Here is a 15,191-nt window from a genome sequence, read left to right as displayed (position 1 = left end):
CGCGGCGCGTTCGCGGGTTCACGACATACCAATGCACCAGGTCATCTAACGTTCAACAACAGACTTGCAGGAAGTGCGCTGCAGCGCCACCACTTTCATCAGTATCTTATCGTGACCCTGTTCATTGGAGCCGTACGCGGGCAGAGATCTCTCCCTCGTCGTAGCCGTATGAGCCATCCGAGCCATACTCGTCAAGGTTCTCCTCGTCAACCTGGTCATAGCCGTAGCAGTCGCGGTACTCGAAGTAGTGGTTATCGTTCCCCCAGCGACTGCGAAGTGGCCGAGCTAGATCCTCCTCGAACGCAATGGCAAGGACCTCGAGCCGGTATCTGAAGGGGTCCCATGCTTTCGTGTTGCAGTATTACCTAGCTGTGCATAAGGAAGATCGATGTGGTACTCTGAGCTGCTGCCTGTCGGCAACTACGTACACGATCTGCTCAATCAACCCAAGCGCTAGCCTGGGCAGATTTTTGATGAGGCCCTTGAGCTCGTTGCCGTCAAAGCACTTTTTGCAGACACTTTTGTCGAGGCATGTATGGTCAGGATCAGGCACTGTCGCAACAGGCACGACATGTCAATATCCCAGTAGACCTTGCGAACAGCTATACCGCACTATCGACAGACTTCAGCCTGAAGAGCTCCGCGAGGGGTCTGATGTTGCCTTTCCCAAAGGTAACGCGCGCCGACCACCAACCTTGCTGCTTGTCGAGGTCGAAAGCTGTGAGTAGGCTTGATCTACTCAAGTCGAGTGACCAGGCAAGGGCAGCATTGCCCATCACGAAGTGATCAGCCGAGCAAGGCGACCGTCGTCCTGTTCGGCAAGCCTCCCGATGCCGTTAATGAAGCCAGCCAGATCTGTGATAGGCGAGAAGCGCAGCCACGAACGGTTCTCGAAGAGCTCGGGGAAGGCTGCCGAGAGCTCCACAAGGTCCTCCATGGCCTGCCGCTGGGATGGTCGATGATGCTAGCTTGAGGAGGCCGATAGGCGACGCGACGAGCCAAGTCGACTATCAGCAACAGCAGCACCGACATTTTGGTATCGTCTCTCCCGGCCACTTCTGCACTCAGCACGCGAGGCCGCTCCTCCGGCAGCGGTAGACGATGCAATGGGAGCTATCGTGTCGGTACTGGACCGTACCGCCGTCGCCAATCTGACCGGTGCCTTGTCTATTGCCGCCTGGCTTGGCGTCGTGTTTCCTCAAGTCGTCGCCAATTATCGCAACAGTCTGTCATCCGTCAAAGACTTCGAGGCTCTGTCTGAAGCTCCACTGTGCTCGCAGAGTCTGTAGAAGGGCTCTCGTTGCCTTTTTTGCTGTCCTGGCTTGCTGGCGATCTGACCAATCTCGCCGGCTGTCTGCTCACCCATCAGCTTCCCTTTCAGGTAAGCATGAGCATCGCTCGCCGCTACCCAAAAATTCATGGATCTGAGCAGACATGGCTTGCATCGTACTTCTGCGTTGTCGACTTGTGCTTGATGTCGCAATACATCTACTATGCACGCCAGACTTCCACCTTTGACGAGAAGCTACTCTTCTCTGCGCCAAGCGAAGTATATCCAGAACACCGTCATCTCCGTCGGAGGACGTCCAGCGAACGCGGTGCGCGGCTCGGTCACGGTAAACAGCGACCGATCATGCCCAAGCATACCTATTCTGGCAGTACCGTCACTTCTCCGCCAACGCATGGCGAACCGTTAGACGCCTCTGTAGCTACACTCACTTCCATCGTCTCGTATGCATCTACGCCTTCGGTCGAAGCGAACAGCAGAGGGAGACACGACTCGCGCGATCATGCTCTATCTCACGCGCCAACTTCCCGAAGAGCTACCCACCTTGGGCAGTCCGCCGACGAAGCCAGTCCAGCCACGCTGCAATCGACTCGGACGTTCTCCTCGCCCGCACAAGGCAGGAGAGCCCAGCGAGCGGTATCTAAACAAAAAGCAAAAACGATGGTCTTTCTGAGCGTAGCCGCCGTCCTGGGCTTGCGACAATACAACGCGGGGCCTAGCGCGAGAAGTATCAGCTATGGGGAGGCTGCATGGACACCGGCTCAAGGATGGGTTGTGCGAAGCACATCGCCGTCTTCGAATTGGCTGGGCACGCGCCACAGAAAGCGCTCACTGGCGTTTCCGAGCACGAGCGATGGGGATGCTCCCGATGAGGACCCTCAGCCTGCTCTTGATACCCAAAGAATCATCGGCAGAGTGTCAGCATGGGTCTGTGCTACACTGTGAGCGACTTGCAGTGCCCGTCTCTCAAAAACTCACAAGCGTCTCAGATACCTCACTTCGCGTTGTCCGCAGATCTATCAGAATGTCAGTCTGCCAGGGAACGGTGAACATGGAGCTGAATGAGAACACAGTATCGGCGGCGGTCAGTTGAAGGTCTCGCAATGCTTCTCTTCGTAGCCGCATTCATGGGCAATCTGTTCTATGTCATCTCGATCCTCGTCGATCCGTCGACTGATCTCAGGGAGAGTCTACCCTTCCTGATTGGTTCGGGCGGCACACTCTGTTTCGATGTGACTATCGTCGCACAGTCTTACATCTATGACCCCAATCGCAAGCCGATGCGCAAACGGGCAGTCTCGAGGAGATTGGCTAGCAGCGTAACAGATCTGAGCCAGACCGTCGCTCAGGACGGGCCCCATGACGAAGAAGCGGGTCTGCTCAGCATGACAGAAGATACCGACGATGACTCGCACACTGACGACTGGCTACCGTTCGAATATGACGATGACGCGCCGTCAACGCGAGGCAGACAACGGCAAGCTCGCACAGACGATGCCAAACGCTGGACGGGTATCATGTCCAGTGCGTCCCGGGAGCGTGCAGCTTCGCATCGCAGGCTCTCACAGGAGCGATCAGCGAGTCTCGCATCGAGCATCTCATCCCAGTCACACACGCATACTAGACAAAACTCGCAAGAGTACAACGACATTCCACAACTTGGTGGCGGCCGATTGCCGTACAACATTGCAGGAGCGAACAGCAGTCAGAGCAGGACGAGAGCCATTCATACGGCTCTGGGCGACTTCGAAGCTGGGTCGCCCATACCAGAGCTGAGCGAGAGCGGCGTGACTCGCTTTGGCGGTAATGGTACGCCCCGAGCATAGCCAGCTCAAGCACATCAGGCGAAGAGGCTGTAATCGACGATGTGCAAGCTGTCCATGATCTGCTCGAACACGGCCAACGGTACGGATTCGTCCTGGAGCGCTGTCGCATTCTGTTGTAGCAGCTCGAGCGCTTTACCGGCCGGTGCGTTGACGCAGACCAGCATCTCGGCGCCCTGGGTCTTTGAACGCGTCAGATTTGCCGGAATGCGAATGAGACCTAGGTAGATCCGAACGAGATCTGCTTGATCGCTCGACTTGTTGAATTTGGACACTGACTGCCATCCTCGAAGCGATGCACGAGAGAGACCATCTTGGCTGGTCGAAAGAGCTGTCACATCCGTCACTTTGGACGAGAATGCGTCGTTGTCATGCGCGAGGGAATCAAAGATGTGTCTATAGTCACGCAGCATGAGATCCGTCTCGGCGAAGACAAGATGGGCGGTGGCCCACCTGATGGCTTCTTCATCTTGCTTCAAGTCGACAGCTTGCAAGATTTCAAGGATCACGGAAATATCCGAATCTGGGGCAAGGAAGACTTCTTGCGTGTCTGGAACCTGTCTCAGATCGCTTGCATCGATGTATTCGGCAGGTAGCGTCGCTATGACTGCTTCGCCCCACAGCGAGCGCCGTGCCATTGCATGAGCGGGCTTTCATGTGAGGTCGGCGCGGAGGATGCATGTGGGGGTAACCGAGCCCTTCTCGTGCCAGGCACAAGCAGCAAACACTGTTTGACGAGCCATGTCGAAGGCAGCCGCAGCGTGCGTGCTGCTCAGCTGCTCCTTGCAATAGCGCTGACTCGCTGTGTCTATGCACAGAGCCGTCGAATGGACGCGAGTATACAGCAAGCTTGGCTTATCCAAAGGTCCGCAGCTTGCCCGCTGCACGATGACGGCAGCGTATGCTCACTTTGTGATGCTTGTAGAGACCGTCTCGACTCTGCAAGCCTTCCGAAAGCGTCACGATGATGCCAGGATCGCGAACAATGGCCTGAAGGAGCAAAAGGCGGACATCGACTTTGCTCACTACCGTGAGGTACTGAAGAACAAGGATGTCATCAGCCAGGCAGAGAAGCTGTACAACGACTTTAAGCCTGTCGACTACGATCTCGGAGCGCAACTCAAGGCTATCGATGCCTTCGAGGCCAAAGCAGTCGAGGCAGCCACTCAGGCAGAGTCAAAGATCGATACCGAGCTTCAGCAGCTCAACGGCACCCTCAAGGACATTGAGGACGCTCGTCCGTTTGAGGATCTCACCCTGCACGACCTCAACAAGGCTCGACCAGAAATTGCCCAGGTCGTAGAATCGATGATGAAACGTGGTAAATTCACCGTCGATGGATATCAAGAGAAGTTTGGCAACCTCAGTGAGTCTGTCGTGTGAGACGAGCGGACTTGGCCTGACCGTCAAACAGGTGCCATCTAGGCTCATTGATGAGATGCATCGTGGCTTTTGAGCATGTGCGCTCCGAGTGGGTGATTGCGACTGATACACACGTAAAACGTGTCCGCGTGACGTTCATCATCAGTTAGCTTCGGGCGCAATCTTGACAATCACTTTCCCGGAGCCTGCTCTCGAAGAGAAGAGCGAGATGAAAGCCTGCTCGAGGTTCTCGATCCCGACACTCTCATCCTCGACGTATTTGATCTCGCCGTCTGCGACCCATTGGGCCCATTCCTGATGGTAGAACCTCTCCTTCACTTTCGCAAAGTCGTCACTGTAGACGAATCCCCTGATCGTCAACTTCTTGGTGATGACGTAGAACCAATTTCTGATGCCGTGTTGGTCCGCTGCCGCCTTGGAGTACTGACTGATTGCTCCGCACACCAAGTGGCGCGCAAAGTCTGCTGCCGTCTCGAAGAAGGCATCAATGTCGGACCCGCCAGTGTTGTCGAAGAAGATATCGATCGGTCCGTGCTTCTTGAGCTCATCGAGTACGTTCGCCGTGCGGTAGTTGAATGCGTGATCCACCTTGAGTACGTCGCGCAGATAGGCAACCTTGTCGTCAGAGCCAGCAGAGGCAATGACGAACAAGCCCTGCTTCTTGCTCCACTGACAAACCATCTGACCCACTGCGCCGCTCGCTGCCGTCACGAAGAGCTTCTCGCCCGACTTGGCTTTGGAAAAGACTTCCATGCCGGTAAAGGCAGTCATGGCCGGCATGCCGCATGCAGACAGCCAAGCCGAATAGCGCGGTAGCTTCGGCATATCGTTGGCGTTGAGCACGACAGAGCTTTGGAGACCTCTGGCCGGCAACACTGCATATTCGCTCCAAGGGACGCCGGACGCAAAGAGCATGTCGTCCTTCTTCACCGAGCTATGCTCGCTTCGCAGTATCTCGACGATCGCATGCCCCTCCACGGCTTGACCGATCTCGAACATAGGCACATACGACTTGACCGTCGGCGGTCGCATACGCTGCTTGATGTATGGGTCGGGACTGAGCCAGTGTACCTTGGCGAGAGCTCCGCCATTGAGTGGAACATTGTCCAGATCAATCTGCCCGTCAACGAGCTTGAGATGCTTGCCCCGAATGAGCTCTGCAGTGGGTCTCTCTGACAACGTCAGCGCTCTATTGGGCACCATGGTTCCGGCTAGATTTGTGTCCGGATGCCCTCCAATAATTCGTCCGGCAAATGAGGCTGAGCCTTTCTCCGTACAAACTCCGCAAGAGGACGCTACCGATCGAGCAGGCACGGCGCGCAACGCGCAGACTACGCGACGGAGGAGCCACGCGGCCATGTGCTACGCCCGTCCCTTGGTCCAGCCCCGCAGCTTCATTAGCACCATGCCTACTCGATCAAAAGTACTGTTCTCAGAAGCTTCGGAAGCTTCATGACCGGCGCGTCGTCTCGCTCATATAGGAGCCACCCTCCCCAACTGGCGCCCTAGCCTCGCGCCAGTTCCTCGTCCGCTGCCTCAATCGCAAGTATGTCTAAGGAAGGAACGGCAAAAGCGTTGGGAGCGGCCGCCAAGGCTCAGGCAGCAACGCCCCATGGAGGCAATCTGTTCGCGACCTCTATCATCGGACTCGACCACGCCTTCTTCGTGGGTATGCCAACGGCCGGTCGCATATTGCTCTATGTCCTTGCTGGTCTGTATGCCATGTCGGTCAATTGCGAAAGTCAGAAGACGCGGCGGCTGATGCAGTGCTTGCAGAGGCATCATTTGCTTGCTCACCGGCTTCTTTGCTCGATGGCGAAGAGGCGCGTTCTGGCTCGTCAGGCTCAAGACAACCCCGAGCGGCACGTTCATTCGCCCCAACGCGACGGTCCTGCACAGTTTCTTCGCCTTTATCTTCATCGTATTAGCGGAAGCATACATCTGGAAGAGCCTACAAGCACTCGATGTCGGCGCCAATCTCGACAGGATCATTGCGTGGAAGGGTCTCATTTGGACACCGCTCTGGCTGTCTGGCTGGGCAGAAACAACAGGCGTCGCCAGTCAATACCTGACAAGCTCCCGCGGCCAGCTCGGCGTACGCAAGTCTCGCATTCCTGCCTGGGCGTTCAACACGGTCGCGCTCGTTATGCCAGCCGTGTTGGTGGGTCTACAGATGGGTCTCTTCAGCCTGGCCTCCATCAAGTTTGATCAAATGTACTCGGTCTATCTACAAACGCGCGCTATCCTTGTACAGTACGAGCCATCCTGGACGCCAGCCGGCGCGGCAACCGTCCAAGGCATGGCGCTCTCGCAAGAGCTCCTACATCTCACTGCCGTCATTTATGATCGCCAGACGCCCTTCTTGCGCTGGTTCTCTGCCGGCTGGATCTCACTTGCGGTCTGTACTGGCATCATGTACTCTGTAGGTTCAGCGCACATGGACAGCCGAGCAGCTGCTGACGATGGTGCCAGATTTATGTGCCATTTGTGCTCGTCCACGTTCGCGATCTGAAGCGCCAGATCGTGCACCTGACTGCTTCCGAGAGAGTCGCAGCTCAGCTGCCTTCCTCTGGTCACATCTTATCGAAACCCTATCCTGCCGTCGAGATGGACCGCACGCACAATAGCCAGAACAGCCAGACGAGCTTCGGAAGTGACGAGAAGACGCTGTCGAGCGACAAGTCGCATGCATCGAAGCCATCTTACAGTTCCTCAGTCACACCTTACGAGCTGGCCCGCGTGAGCTTGCAGCAGGAGGCACCGCATGCCCTTGCTCGCGTGCCATCGCGTTTTCAGAGAGCGCTCGGAAGCCACGATGATGGTCTGTCATCTGCCGAGCGACACATTCGCGCGCTACGACGCGCTTGCCGCCTACGACTGTACTCCGTCGTCGTCATTACCATCGTGGTCGCGTTATACGCCGTGCTCGTGATCTGGCTGGCCGTCGACCCGGCACAGGTCATCATGGACGAGAGCAGCTTCACCGTCAACACTGTCGCATCTCTCATGATCTACTGCATCCTCGGCCTTATCATGCAAATCTTCTTCGTTCGTGCATCGTTCGTCGACAAACGTGCGGTCGAGTCTTGCAACGCAGAAAACGAAGTTGCGCATCTCGACATTGGCCATGCATTTGCATCTGCTCCTATGCGCACCACAACGAGCGTTCTGTCCGCGCCGAGTCTCAGTCGGCAAGGTCGCCGCGCAGTCTCGCTTGCCGATGCAGTCCATGTCCACGTTCTGCAGGTTCAGAATGTCAGCGAGGCAGTCAACGAGGCGCACGAGCTGCATCGACCGGCCTTTATTTCGCGCTCAACGGACTCCTTCCAATCATGCGAGACGACCGGTCGGGCTCTGTAAGTGAGAAGACTTTGGCTGTACAGTATGTCTGTTTGCACGCCCACAGCGCAATGCCTGGCCACTTCGCGACGTTGTATAAACATGAAGAATGCAATGCAATGCAACACGATTGATCTACATGCTCTGTCTCTTGCGTCATCGTACAACGCGAATGCCCATACTTCGGCAGGAGCCAAGGACACTCGTGGCTAAGCTCTGTATGGGCACATGCTTCAGATGATCGTCTGTTGACTTTATCCGCGCAATCTCGTAGATATGCTTGAGCGTCACTTGGCCGACTTGGCCACTCGACGCGATATCCTTGGCCGTGTCAAAGAGTTGCCTTCCTGCCGGCGTCGCGCCGCTTCCAATATTGACGCCTGCTGCCTTGAGCAAGAAGTAAGACGTCGGCGGTGTCTTGATCGTGAACGTGAACGTCCTGTCGGGCTGAATGGTCAAAATGACAGCTGAATCCACTGCTGGATCAGCCACCGCCTGCTTGGTCTCGGGTATAGCTGCTCACGGGTGGGTATACCTGGCTCGAGATGAGCCGTGCGAGCATTGAACTCCTTGCAGAAGTCAGCTGCTTTGAGTCCTCGACTGCCGAGCGCAGGACCGATTGGCGGCGCTGGAGTCGCTCTCCCGCCGCCGACGATGAGCCTCGAGTGAGTCCCACGTCAGCATTGTCCTGTCTGCTCCTTATGCATGGCCTACCTGACTCGCTGTGCAGCTTTGGTAGCCATCGCTCCGGCCCTGACAGCCAGGCTGCTAGCAAAAGATGATCGGCGCGAGCAAGCTGGCGCACATTGCCTGCGCTTTGCCGGCGTCACTAACCGGGCCAAGGCATGAGCGATGCTCCAGCTGGCAGCGCTAGACGGGCTGAGAAGCAGCGAGCCCCGACGCAGTATCCGTTCTGGCTCGGCGGCGCAGCTGCATCCATGGCAGCATGCCTTACACATCCGCTCGACTTGACGAAAGTGCGGATGCAAACGCTCGGCAAAGCAGGCAAACGACAGGGCATGTTCGGTACACTCGCAGGCAGTATACGTGATGCAGGTATCAGGAAAGGTGCTTACACCGGCCTGTCTGCAAGCCTGCTGCGACAGATGACTTGTCAGTCTCGAGAGCTCCATTCTCTGCAATCGTCAGCTGAGCGCTCCTTCTGCCTCTTCGGGTGCCCCCTTGCCCCTCAACAGATTCCCTGACTCGATTCGGTGTCTATGACTCATTCAAAACCGCTCTCAGAGACAAGCAAGGCCTGCTAAAGTCATTTCTGCAGCCTTTATCGCGCTGAACATGCGCGCGTCACAGACGGTTCCCTGTCCGTCTGGAAACTAGCGCTAGCTGCAGGGGGAGCTGGCGGACTCGGCGGTCTGGCGGGTAACCCAGCAGATGTGATTCTTGTCCGGATGATTGGCGACGTGAACCGGCCGCCCGCGGAGCAATTGCGCTATCGCCATTGGTCCGTGTCGGGCCAGAGGCTGCATTCTCTCCGCTGACGCACACCACAGCTTTGATGGTCTCGCTCGCATTGTCAATACCGAAGGCGCCTTGACGCTCTTTCGTGGCTTGGGCCCAAATGTGACGCGCGCCATCCTCATGAACGCCAGTCAGCTCGCGACCTATGACACCTTCAAGGACTTCCTGCTCAGCTCCAAGCTCTACGAAGAAGGCCTCTGGCTTCACTTCAGCGCAAGTTTCTGTGCTGGCACCGTCGCTACTACCATCTGCTCTCCGTTCGACGTAATAAAGTCACGCGTAAGCCAATCAAAAGAAGTCTGCCCAGGTCTTGATGTGTCGCACAGATCATGAATGCTTCCGGCAAAGAGACTGTGAGTTTCACTGCCACCTACAACGACTTCTCTGACCATCATGGCAGGCCCTGGGCGTGGTGGCAAAGTCCTTCAAGGCGGAAGGGCCTGGCTGGGTATTTCGAGGGTGGACACCGGCGTGGATTAGACTCGGGCCAAGTGCGTGACTACATCAGACTCAAGTAAGCAGCTGACAAAATCGACAGACACCGTGGCCATCTTCCTCATCTTAGAGCAGCTGCGAGTGTTGGCTGATTCGCTGCGCACACGGTAGATCATCGATTGTAGACGACACATGAGAGCAGTACAAGTAGAAAAACATGCAACAAGGTGTACAATCACTCTTCTACGGCCCGAAGTATGTCTCTGTAGCCAGTGACGCCAGTCTGGCTTGCTCAGTCTTCCATTCTGCGTTAATGCCGGCCAGCAAAGCGTCTCTCTGAGAATGCTGTATCCGCTTCGCTTTGACCATGAACCTGGCAGAAATCGGTCTGTGATCCGAAATCTTGACCTCGTGACGCTGGTAGCTAAGCGGCGTCACTTGGCCTTTGTGCGAGGCCCGCCACAGAATGCGGTCGCACCAGGCGGGTATCCTCTTCTTTTCGGAGGAGTCGTATTCGTCCGTTCCGGGATCATACTTGTACGTCGGATTGAAAGATATCTTTGCTTCTGTAAACGCACGCAGTCTGAACGACTGATTTGTCTTCATCTGTTTGTGCAACTGGTCTTGCGCCCACAGGGCTTCCAGATCTCCTTGCTTGATAGCTTCCAGTACTGCGTCGCGCCGCATGTCTATCCTATAGTTGAGATCGCCTTGCGCCCAGACGACTTCGTGGTCGAATACATTTACACCACTACCGCCTCCATAGTAGGCATATGGTGCATGAACCGGGTGCTCAGCAAAACTTGACTTTGCTTCCAGAATGTCGACCAAGTCTTTGTTGCGCTGGCGAAGGTGTCGCTGACCTGCCGCGAGATGCATGTTGATGAAACAGAGTGAAGTGTCGTCAACGACAAGCCTTGCGAGTATCGCGCCCTACGAAGATGTAAGTCAAAGCCGCCGAGACCCCGTGCTTAGCTTACTTTATTACCATATCGCCCGCCCATGCCAGTCTTGACGTTCGTGAGCGCTACATCGCGTAAGGCAGCCCGCTCGGATGACTTGACAAAGATGCACGTGAACAGACCGACGAGATTCTCAGCTTGCAATACCTCGTAAGGCTGCGCAGGATCCATGGCCATTCGAACAGACTGAGCGAGCGTCTCGTGCCAAGCACGATAGGTATGCGAGACGGCATCCGAATAGACCGAATCCGCTCGCTTGCGACCAAAGAGCATCGTCTTGGCCGTCAGCTTCTTGCTCTCGAGATCGATCATCTCTTGGAAGCCAAAGACGAGGAGATCAGGCGAGCCGCTCGACGAAAGGAGATCGTGGAGATAAGTCATATCTTTGCCATCGCGATTGAGCTCGCGAGGCTTGTTTGCGTCGACGTTCCAGGAAGAGATGAAGACGCTGATGTCTCGGAAAGTGCAGTACTCTTCTTTGCGTGCGTCTAGGCGCGCGTCAGTCCAGTCTGTCTTGAGAAAGCCATCCCAAAAGTGAATATAACCATCGAGTCCCGCGCTGACGACATGTAGTTCGCCTCTCTGTGCAAGAAATTTAGTGTCAGTTACCAAGCGAATGGCCAGGCGCACCGAGAGCAGGACGCTTAGGTCTGCAATGATCTTGACGACGCCTTCGCTGTGGGCGCGCCAAACTTTGCGTACGATCCAGGGCTCCTTGCTCAGGTCGTAGACGTAAGTCGAACCAGTTCGGAAGCCTGCCCAGAGTAAGTCGGTCACCCCACAGAGCGCAGTCACTTGGTAATTGGATATTCTGACGACTTTGAGACACTCGAGCGTACGCTGCGACCAGACACTGACATGCCCCGTCTCGTGGCCAAGGTAGACATGATCATACCTGGGCACAATCGTGCCACTCGTTACTGCGCCCACAAAGGCAAAAGTGTCTGTCGTCATTGCAGGCTTTGACGTGAGACTAAATGCGCCAGAAGTGGCGAGAGGATCATAGACGCGTATCAGGGGACCGCGTGCACCTTTTGGCGGGGGTTGAGCTGTCCAGATCTTGTTACCTATGAGCAAGACGGCAGTCTGATGGTCAAATAGATGTATGCGCTGCGTCCTCGGCACGTCTGTAATGCTGCAGGTGCTCTGATCGCCGGCAGCGACGTCGCTGGTGAAAGTTTGCACTTTGCCAGACTCATCGATGGTGACCATACTTCGGCCGATCTGCTGTATAGTTGTGATGCGCCCAGTATGAAGCGATGAGCGATGTTGAACGACCCGATCCTGCTGTATGTCGATCTCCGCGAGCACACCGTCACGCGTCCCGGCCCATACAATGCGAGGTGAATCGCGAGGATTAGCCTCTGCGCGAAAACAGAGTGCTGTGATGCGATGCTCGCTGCTTGCAAGAGCGATCGAATATCGCTCGAAGCCCGAGAGCGAGTCATAGACGCGGAGATGGTGCTGTCCAGCCGCACAAACGAGTCGATCATGCACCGCGAAAGCTAAGATCTGATGTTTCGAATGACAGGACCGGGGTGGGTCCGTCACCGGCGGCCTGCGATTAGCGAATGCAGATTCTGGCAATTCGTCGGCACGGCCTTTCGCGCTCGAGTCGTCGTCCGCTTCTGGGCTTTCATCGGACTCCGAGTCGTTGCCGTTCGCAAAAGATGACGACGTCATCGCTCGAGAACGTCTGATGGGCACCGCAAGCGCTGCAGCGGCTGCGGTACGCGAAGGTGGCACTGGCAGGCCTGCCAGCGACGTGATGCCTGGCTCGGTTCTTGGCGGCGTGAGAGGTCTAGGCGGGACAGGCGGAGCTGTGAGACCGTTTGCCGTCTGGACGCTGCGTGCATTGGCAAGCGCTTGCTGGGATGGCCTCGGCGGCACTTTGGGCGGAGCCTGCGAGGGTGTAAGCGGTCTCGAATCGAACGGATCTTCAGCAGAAGCTCCTATGAGGGTATGTGTCGGTCTCGGAGGCACAACTGGCTTGGGAGACGGCTCGGCCAAGGCAGTGGGCTCGCCTGGCGATGACGAGGGCGAGGCAAAGTAGGTCTTGCGTTCGGTCACTGGCGAATGCTGTTCGTCGTACAGTCGATGAGTGCGGATCAGCTTTGGCTTGGGCAGTTCAGACTCGTCATACGAGTCATTGTCGGACGAGGCAAGCGAGAGCGAACGAGCAGGGGAGACCGTCAGCACCGATGGCCTTTCGAGCGGGAGCGGCGGCGGCGGTGCTTTGCGTCGCCAGGCAGGCATACTCTCTGGCGGGGGCAAGGAGCGAGCGACGACCTGTGAGAGCGGGTCCGAGGATGACCCTCTTCGACTGCTCTGGCCAGACTGGCTCGGACGAGTTGGCAAGTCTGGCGCCGAGGCCAAACTGACCTTGCTACCCCGCCGAGACAGTGCAGCGTCATCGTCGCTGAGTGTCTGAGCATCCCGTGTCAGTGATGGAGCTGTCCCATACTGGCCCGACGATCCGGAGCTGAGCAGAGAAGTCCTTGATCCATTTGCCGGCCTGACGGGCTGTACGGTCGCCGGCGTGCTCTGGCTCGGTTTGGCGAGGCTGAGCTGCTCGAAGCGACTCTTGAGCGAGCGGACATCGTAGACCTCATCTTGCTCGGCCTCTGCTACTCCGGCCATGATCTGCTTCCATCTAGCCGGAGCAGTTCAGCTTGTCGCCATGTCCTGTCCTGTCCTGTCCTGGTCGGCTTGTGATGCGCGCGCGCCTGCTTGTCGACGACCTTGGATGAATCTTGAGCTCACCAGTCAGCCAATGCCATCTTCTAGCAGCACACATCTCATGCAGGCCGGGCAGATCCCTTCGCCCAGAGCTTTCCAGAGACGATAGACTGCTCACTCGACAGCTATGCGAGCATCGTCAAATTCAATTCTGGCGGCCTCTTTGCAGGTCACTTCATCGCCGTCGGCCGCTCAGATGGCTGCATCAGCATCATCGACTTTGAGACAAAGGGCACTATCAAATTCTTCGAAGGCCATGTCAAGGCCATCACGTCCATCTGGTCAGTTGACTCTCTCTCTCGAAACGACGAGGTGACGCGCGAGTCTGACGGAGGAGCGAGGTCGTCAGCTGGTCAAAGAACGGTCGCTATCTACTGAGTGCATCCAAAGACTGGAACGTCATCATCTGGGATGTCGAGACGGGCGAACGTCGCGACGCTGTCAGGTGCGATGCACCCGTCACTAACGCGCAATTCCATCCTCGCAACAGGTAGGCGATGCCGAGGTGCGTCGATGTGCCACGACTCACGCCGCCTGCTGGACAGTAAGGTGCTCGTCGCTACGCTGCAGAACCAAGCCGACGCGATGCTGATCGACCTGCGCAAGCAACGCGGCGGACGCTGGCTCCTTGAGGCTGAGCAGGAAGACGATATGGACACGACAGACGATCAGGCGCCAAAGAAGGCCCCGCGCAGAAGGTCGAGCGCTCACCCTACGAGTCAACAGAGCTGACCGGGGCAGCAATCCCATGACAGGAATGCGGCCACTGCGGTCACCTTCAACACGACCGGCGAGCTCATCTTTGTCGGCACAAGCCAAGGCAGTCTGCATATCTACGAGACTGCCACGCGCCAGGTTTGCGTCCACTCGCTAGAAGCTTGCACAGAGCTTATAGCGCGACCAGTTGCTTCATACTGAGATCGTCTCTCCCAACTCGGCGTTGAGAGGCTTGCGCTTCGACAAACGGGGCGCGTCAGTCTGATCGCATCACTTCTGGTAGAGCAAGCCTGATTGCGATTATGCAGCTCTTTGGTCGTCAATTCAGGCGACAGATGCGTTCGGATCTATGCGATGGACGCGCAAGACGGAAGCATGATCATGCAACACAAATTTACCGATCTCATCAGTCGCACACCCTGGAAAGACTGTGCATTCTCACCAGACGGCGACTACGTCATCGGCGGCGCAGATTCAAGCTCTTCCCATAATGTCTACATCTGGGATGTCGCCACCGGCACGCTCACAAAGATTCTCGAAGGTCCGAAAGATCCTCTAGAGGCGATAGACGTATGTTGCGCCTCATTCTTGCCAGGACCGAGCTGATCCGCAGCGATAGTGGCATCCCCTCAAGCCGATCGTGATCAGCGCATCGAGCCTCGGGCTGATCCATGTCTGGGTCACCAGTACGACAGAAAGCTGGTCCGCCTATGCGCCTGGCTTCGAGGAGCTTCAAGAGAACGTCGAGTATCAAGAAGCAGAGGACGAATTCGACATTGTCGGTCTCCTTGCTTATCCGTAGGCACATCGTGCTCACAGGACGCACCGTAGGAAGACGAGACGATCGTGAAGCAGAGGAAGCAAGACGAACAAGACTTTCCAGTCGATGCTTTCACGATCGACCGGCCTGCTACGCCGCCGCTAGATGACTATGCAGATGAATCGCCTGACGAGGACGCTTTCGAGTTCTATCCTACCGTGGCTGGACCAGGTCGAGGCCGTCTAGAAGAGCTCGTCTAGCGTTGC

At 56.6% G+C, this 15,191-nt stretch overlaps 10 protein-coding genes across 10 annotated transcripts; 5 read left to right on the top strand and 5 right to left on the bottom strand.

Annotated features, from left to right (window-relative positions):
- Positions 1-121: 121 nt before the first annotated feature.
- L969DRAFT_105703 (uncharacterized protein) lies at positions 122-1,311 on the bottom strand (the record flags this gene model as incomplete). Its single annotated transcript, XM_014709718.1, has 4 exons — positions 886-1,311; positions 614-718; positions 429-552; positions 122-329 (listed from the first exon to the last, which is right to left on the bottom strand). The coding sequence occupies exons 1-4, from the start codon at positions 935-937 to the stop codon at positions 122-124; spliced, it is 489 nt and encodes a 162-aa protein (XP_014565204.1). The 5' UTR covers positions 938-1,311.
- On the top strand, positions 1,107-3,114 carry L969DRAFT_97034 (uncharacterized protein; the record flags this gene model as incomplete). Its single annotated transcript, XM_014709717.1, has 5 exons — positions 1,107-1,224; positions 1,281-1,381; positions 1,433-2,229; positions 2,278-2,314; positions 2,362-3,114. The coding sequence occupies 5 exons, from the start codon at positions 1,107-1,109 to the stop codon at positions 3,112-3,114; spliced, it is 1,806 nt and encodes a 601-aa protein (XP_014565203.1).
- A 14-nt stretch (positions 3,115-3,128) lies between these two features.
- On the bottom strand, positions 3,129-3,749 carry L969DRAFT_54663 (uncharacterized protein; the record flags this gene model as incomplete). The annotated part of the gene is made up of 2 exons (XM_014709716.1): positions 3,129-3,507; positions 3,565-3,749. 2 exons carry the CDS (start codon positions 3,747-3,749, stop codon positions 3,129-3,131), a joined length of 564 nt encoding a protein of 187 aa, XP_014565202.1.
- A 103-nt stretch (positions 3,750-3,852) lies between these two features.
- L969DRAFT_20022 (uncharacterized protein) lies at positions 3,853-4,536 on the top strand (the record flags this gene model as incomplete). The annotated part of the gene is made up of 4 exons (XM_014709667.1): positions 3,853-3,872; positions 3,930-3,976; positions 4,037-4,477; positions 4,526-4,536. The coding sequence occupies 4 exons, from the start codon at positions 3,853-3,855 to the stop codon at positions 4,534-4,536; spliced, it is 519 nt and encodes a 172-aa protein (XP_014565153.1).
- A 99-nt stretch (positions 4,537-4,635) lies between these two features.
- Positions 4,636-5,697, bottom strand: L969DRAFT_20021 (uncharacterized protein; the record flags this gene model as incomplete). The annotated part of the gene is made up of 1 exon (XM_014709666.1): positions 4,636-5,697. One exon carries the CDS (start codon positions 5,695-5,697, stop codon positions 4,636-4,638), a length of 1,062 nt encoding a protein of 353 aa, XP_014565152.1.
- A 180-nt stretch (positions 5,698-5,877) lies between these two features.
- L969DRAFT_90603 (uncharacterized protein) lies at positions 5,878-7,978 on the top strand. The gene is made up of 3 exons (XM_014709715.1): positions 5,878-6,218; positions 6,271-6,916; positions 6,967-7,978. Exons 1-3 carry the CDS (start codon positions 6,043-6,045, stop codon positions 7,852-7,854), a joined length of 1,710 nt encoding a protein of 569 aa, XP_014565201.1. The 5' UTR covers positions 5,878-6,042; the 3' UTR covers positions 7,855-7,978.
- On the bottom strand, positions 7,933-8,629 carry L969DRAFT_90602 (uncharacterized protein). The gene is made up of 3 exons (XM_014709714.1): positions 8,548-8,629; positions 8,357-8,493; positions 7,933-8,300 (listed from the first exon to the last, which is right to left on the bottom strand). The coding sequence occupies exons 1-3, from the start codon at positions 8,574-8,576 to the stop codon at positions 7,990-7,992; spliced, it is 477 nt and encodes a 158-aa protein (XP_014565200.1). The 5' UTR covers positions 8,577-8,629; the 3' UTR covers positions 7,933-7,989.
- Positions 8,564-9,949, top strand: L969DRAFT_90601 (uncharacterized protein). The gene is made up of 7 exons (XM_014709713.1): positions 8,564-8,946; positions 9,030-9,089; positions 9,145-9,295; positions 9,345-9,591; positions 9,639-9,665; positions 9,713-9,803; positions 9,851-9,949. The coding sequence occupies exons 1-7, from the start codon at positions 8,679-8,681 to the stop codon at positions 9,916-9,918; spliced, it is 912 nt and encodes a 303-aa protein (XP_014565199.1). The 5' UTR covers positions 8,564-8,678; the 3' UTR covers positions 9,919-9,949.
- L969DRAFT_90599 (uncharacterized protein) lies at positions 9,715-13,740 on the bottom strand. Its single transcript, XM_014709712.1, has 4 exons — positions 11,340-13,740; positions 10,728-11,291; positions 9,851-10,680; positions 9,715-9,803 (listed from the first exon to the last, which is right to left on the bottom strand). The coding sequence occupies exons 1-3, from the start codon at positions 13,347-13,349 to the stop codon at positions 9,991-9,993; spliced, it is 3,264 nt and encodes a 1,087-aa protein (XP_014565198.1). The 5' UTR covers positions 13,350-13,740; the 3' UTR covers positions 9,715-9,803; positions 9,851-9,990.
- L969DRAFT_97026 (uncharacterized protein) lies at positions 13,456-15,185 on the top strand (the record flags this gene model as incomplete). Its single annotated transcript, XM_014709711.1, has 9 exons — positions 13,456-13,474; positions 13,525-13,729; positions 13,798-13,938; positions 13,994-14,146; positions 14,204-14,303; positions 14,353-14,420; positions 14,474-14,735; positions 14,785-14,943; positions 14,997-15,185. The coding sequence occupies 9 exons, from the start codon at positions 13,456-13,458 to the stop codon at positions 15,183-15,185; spliced, it is 1,296 nt and encodes a 431-aa protein (XP_014565197.1).
- Between the last annotated feature and the right edge of the window lie 6 nt (positions 15,186-15,191).

Source organism: Mixia osmundae (genome assembly GCF_000708205.1).
Source record: "Mixia osmundae IAM 14324 unplaced genomic scaffold scaffold_13, whole genome shotgun sequence".
NCBI lineage: Eukaryota > Fungi > Basidiomycota > Mixiomycetes > Mixiales > Mixiaceae > Mixia > Mixia osmundae.
The sequence above is the reverse complement of the archived record's forward strand: the minus strand, read 5'-3'. Positions and strand labels throughout refer to the sequence as shown.

Excerpts from the sequence above, each read along its gene's own strand:
- L969DRAFT_90601 (XM_014709713.1), top strand. The coding sequence starts at position 8,679 with ATGAGCGATGCTCCAGCTGGCAGCGCTAGACGGGCTGAGAAGCAGCGA. Across the intron at positions 8,947-9,029 it reads CCTGCTGCGACAGATGACTT|ATTCCCTGACTCGATTCGGT; the intron begins GTCAGTCTCGAG and ends GCCCCTCAACAG. Across the intron at positions 9,666-9,712 it reads ATGCTTCCGGCAAAGAGACT|GCCCTGGGCGTGGTGGCAAA; the intron begins GTGAGTTTCACT and ends CCATCATGGCAG.
- L969DRAFT_90599 (XM_014709712.1), bottom strand. The coding sequence starts at position 13,349 with ATGGCCGGAGTAGCAGAGGCCGAGCAAGATGAGGTCTACGATGTCCGC. Across the intron at positions 11,292-11,339 it reads ACCTAAGCGTCCTGCTCTCG|AGAGGCGAACTACATGTCGT; the intron begins GTGCGCCTGGCC and ends TTTCTTGCACAG. Across the intron at positions 10,681-10,727 it reads GCGGGCGATATGGTAATAAA|GGCGCGATACTCGCAAGGCT; the intron begins GTAAGCTAAGCA and ends ACATCTTCGTAG.
- L969DRAFT_90603 (XM_014709715.1), top strand. The coding sequence starts at position 6,043 with ATGTCTAAGGAAGGAACGGCAAAAGCGTTGGGAGCGGCCGCCAAGGCT. Across the intron at positions 6,219-6,270 it reads CTTGCTGGTCTGTATGCCAT|AGGCATCATTTGCTTGCTCA; the intron begins GTCGGTCAATTG and ends CAGTGCTTGCAG. Across the intron at positions 6,917-6,966 it reads GTACTGGCATCATGTACTCT|ATTTATGTGCCATTTGTGCT; the intron begins GTAGGTTCAGCG and ends CGATGGTGCCAG.
- L969DRAFT_90602 (XM_014709714.1), bottom strand. The coding sequence starts at position 8,576 with ATGGCTACCAAAGCTGCACAGCGAGTCAG. Across the intron at positions 8,494-8,547 it reads AAAGCTGCACAGCGAGTCAG|GCTCATCGTCGGCGGCGGGA; the intron begins GTAGGCCATGCA and ends GACTCACTCGAG. Across the intron at positions 8,301-8,356 it reads CGAGCCAGGTATACCCACCC|CTGTCATTTTGACCATTCAG; the intron begins GTGAGCAGCTAT and ends CAGTGGATTCAG.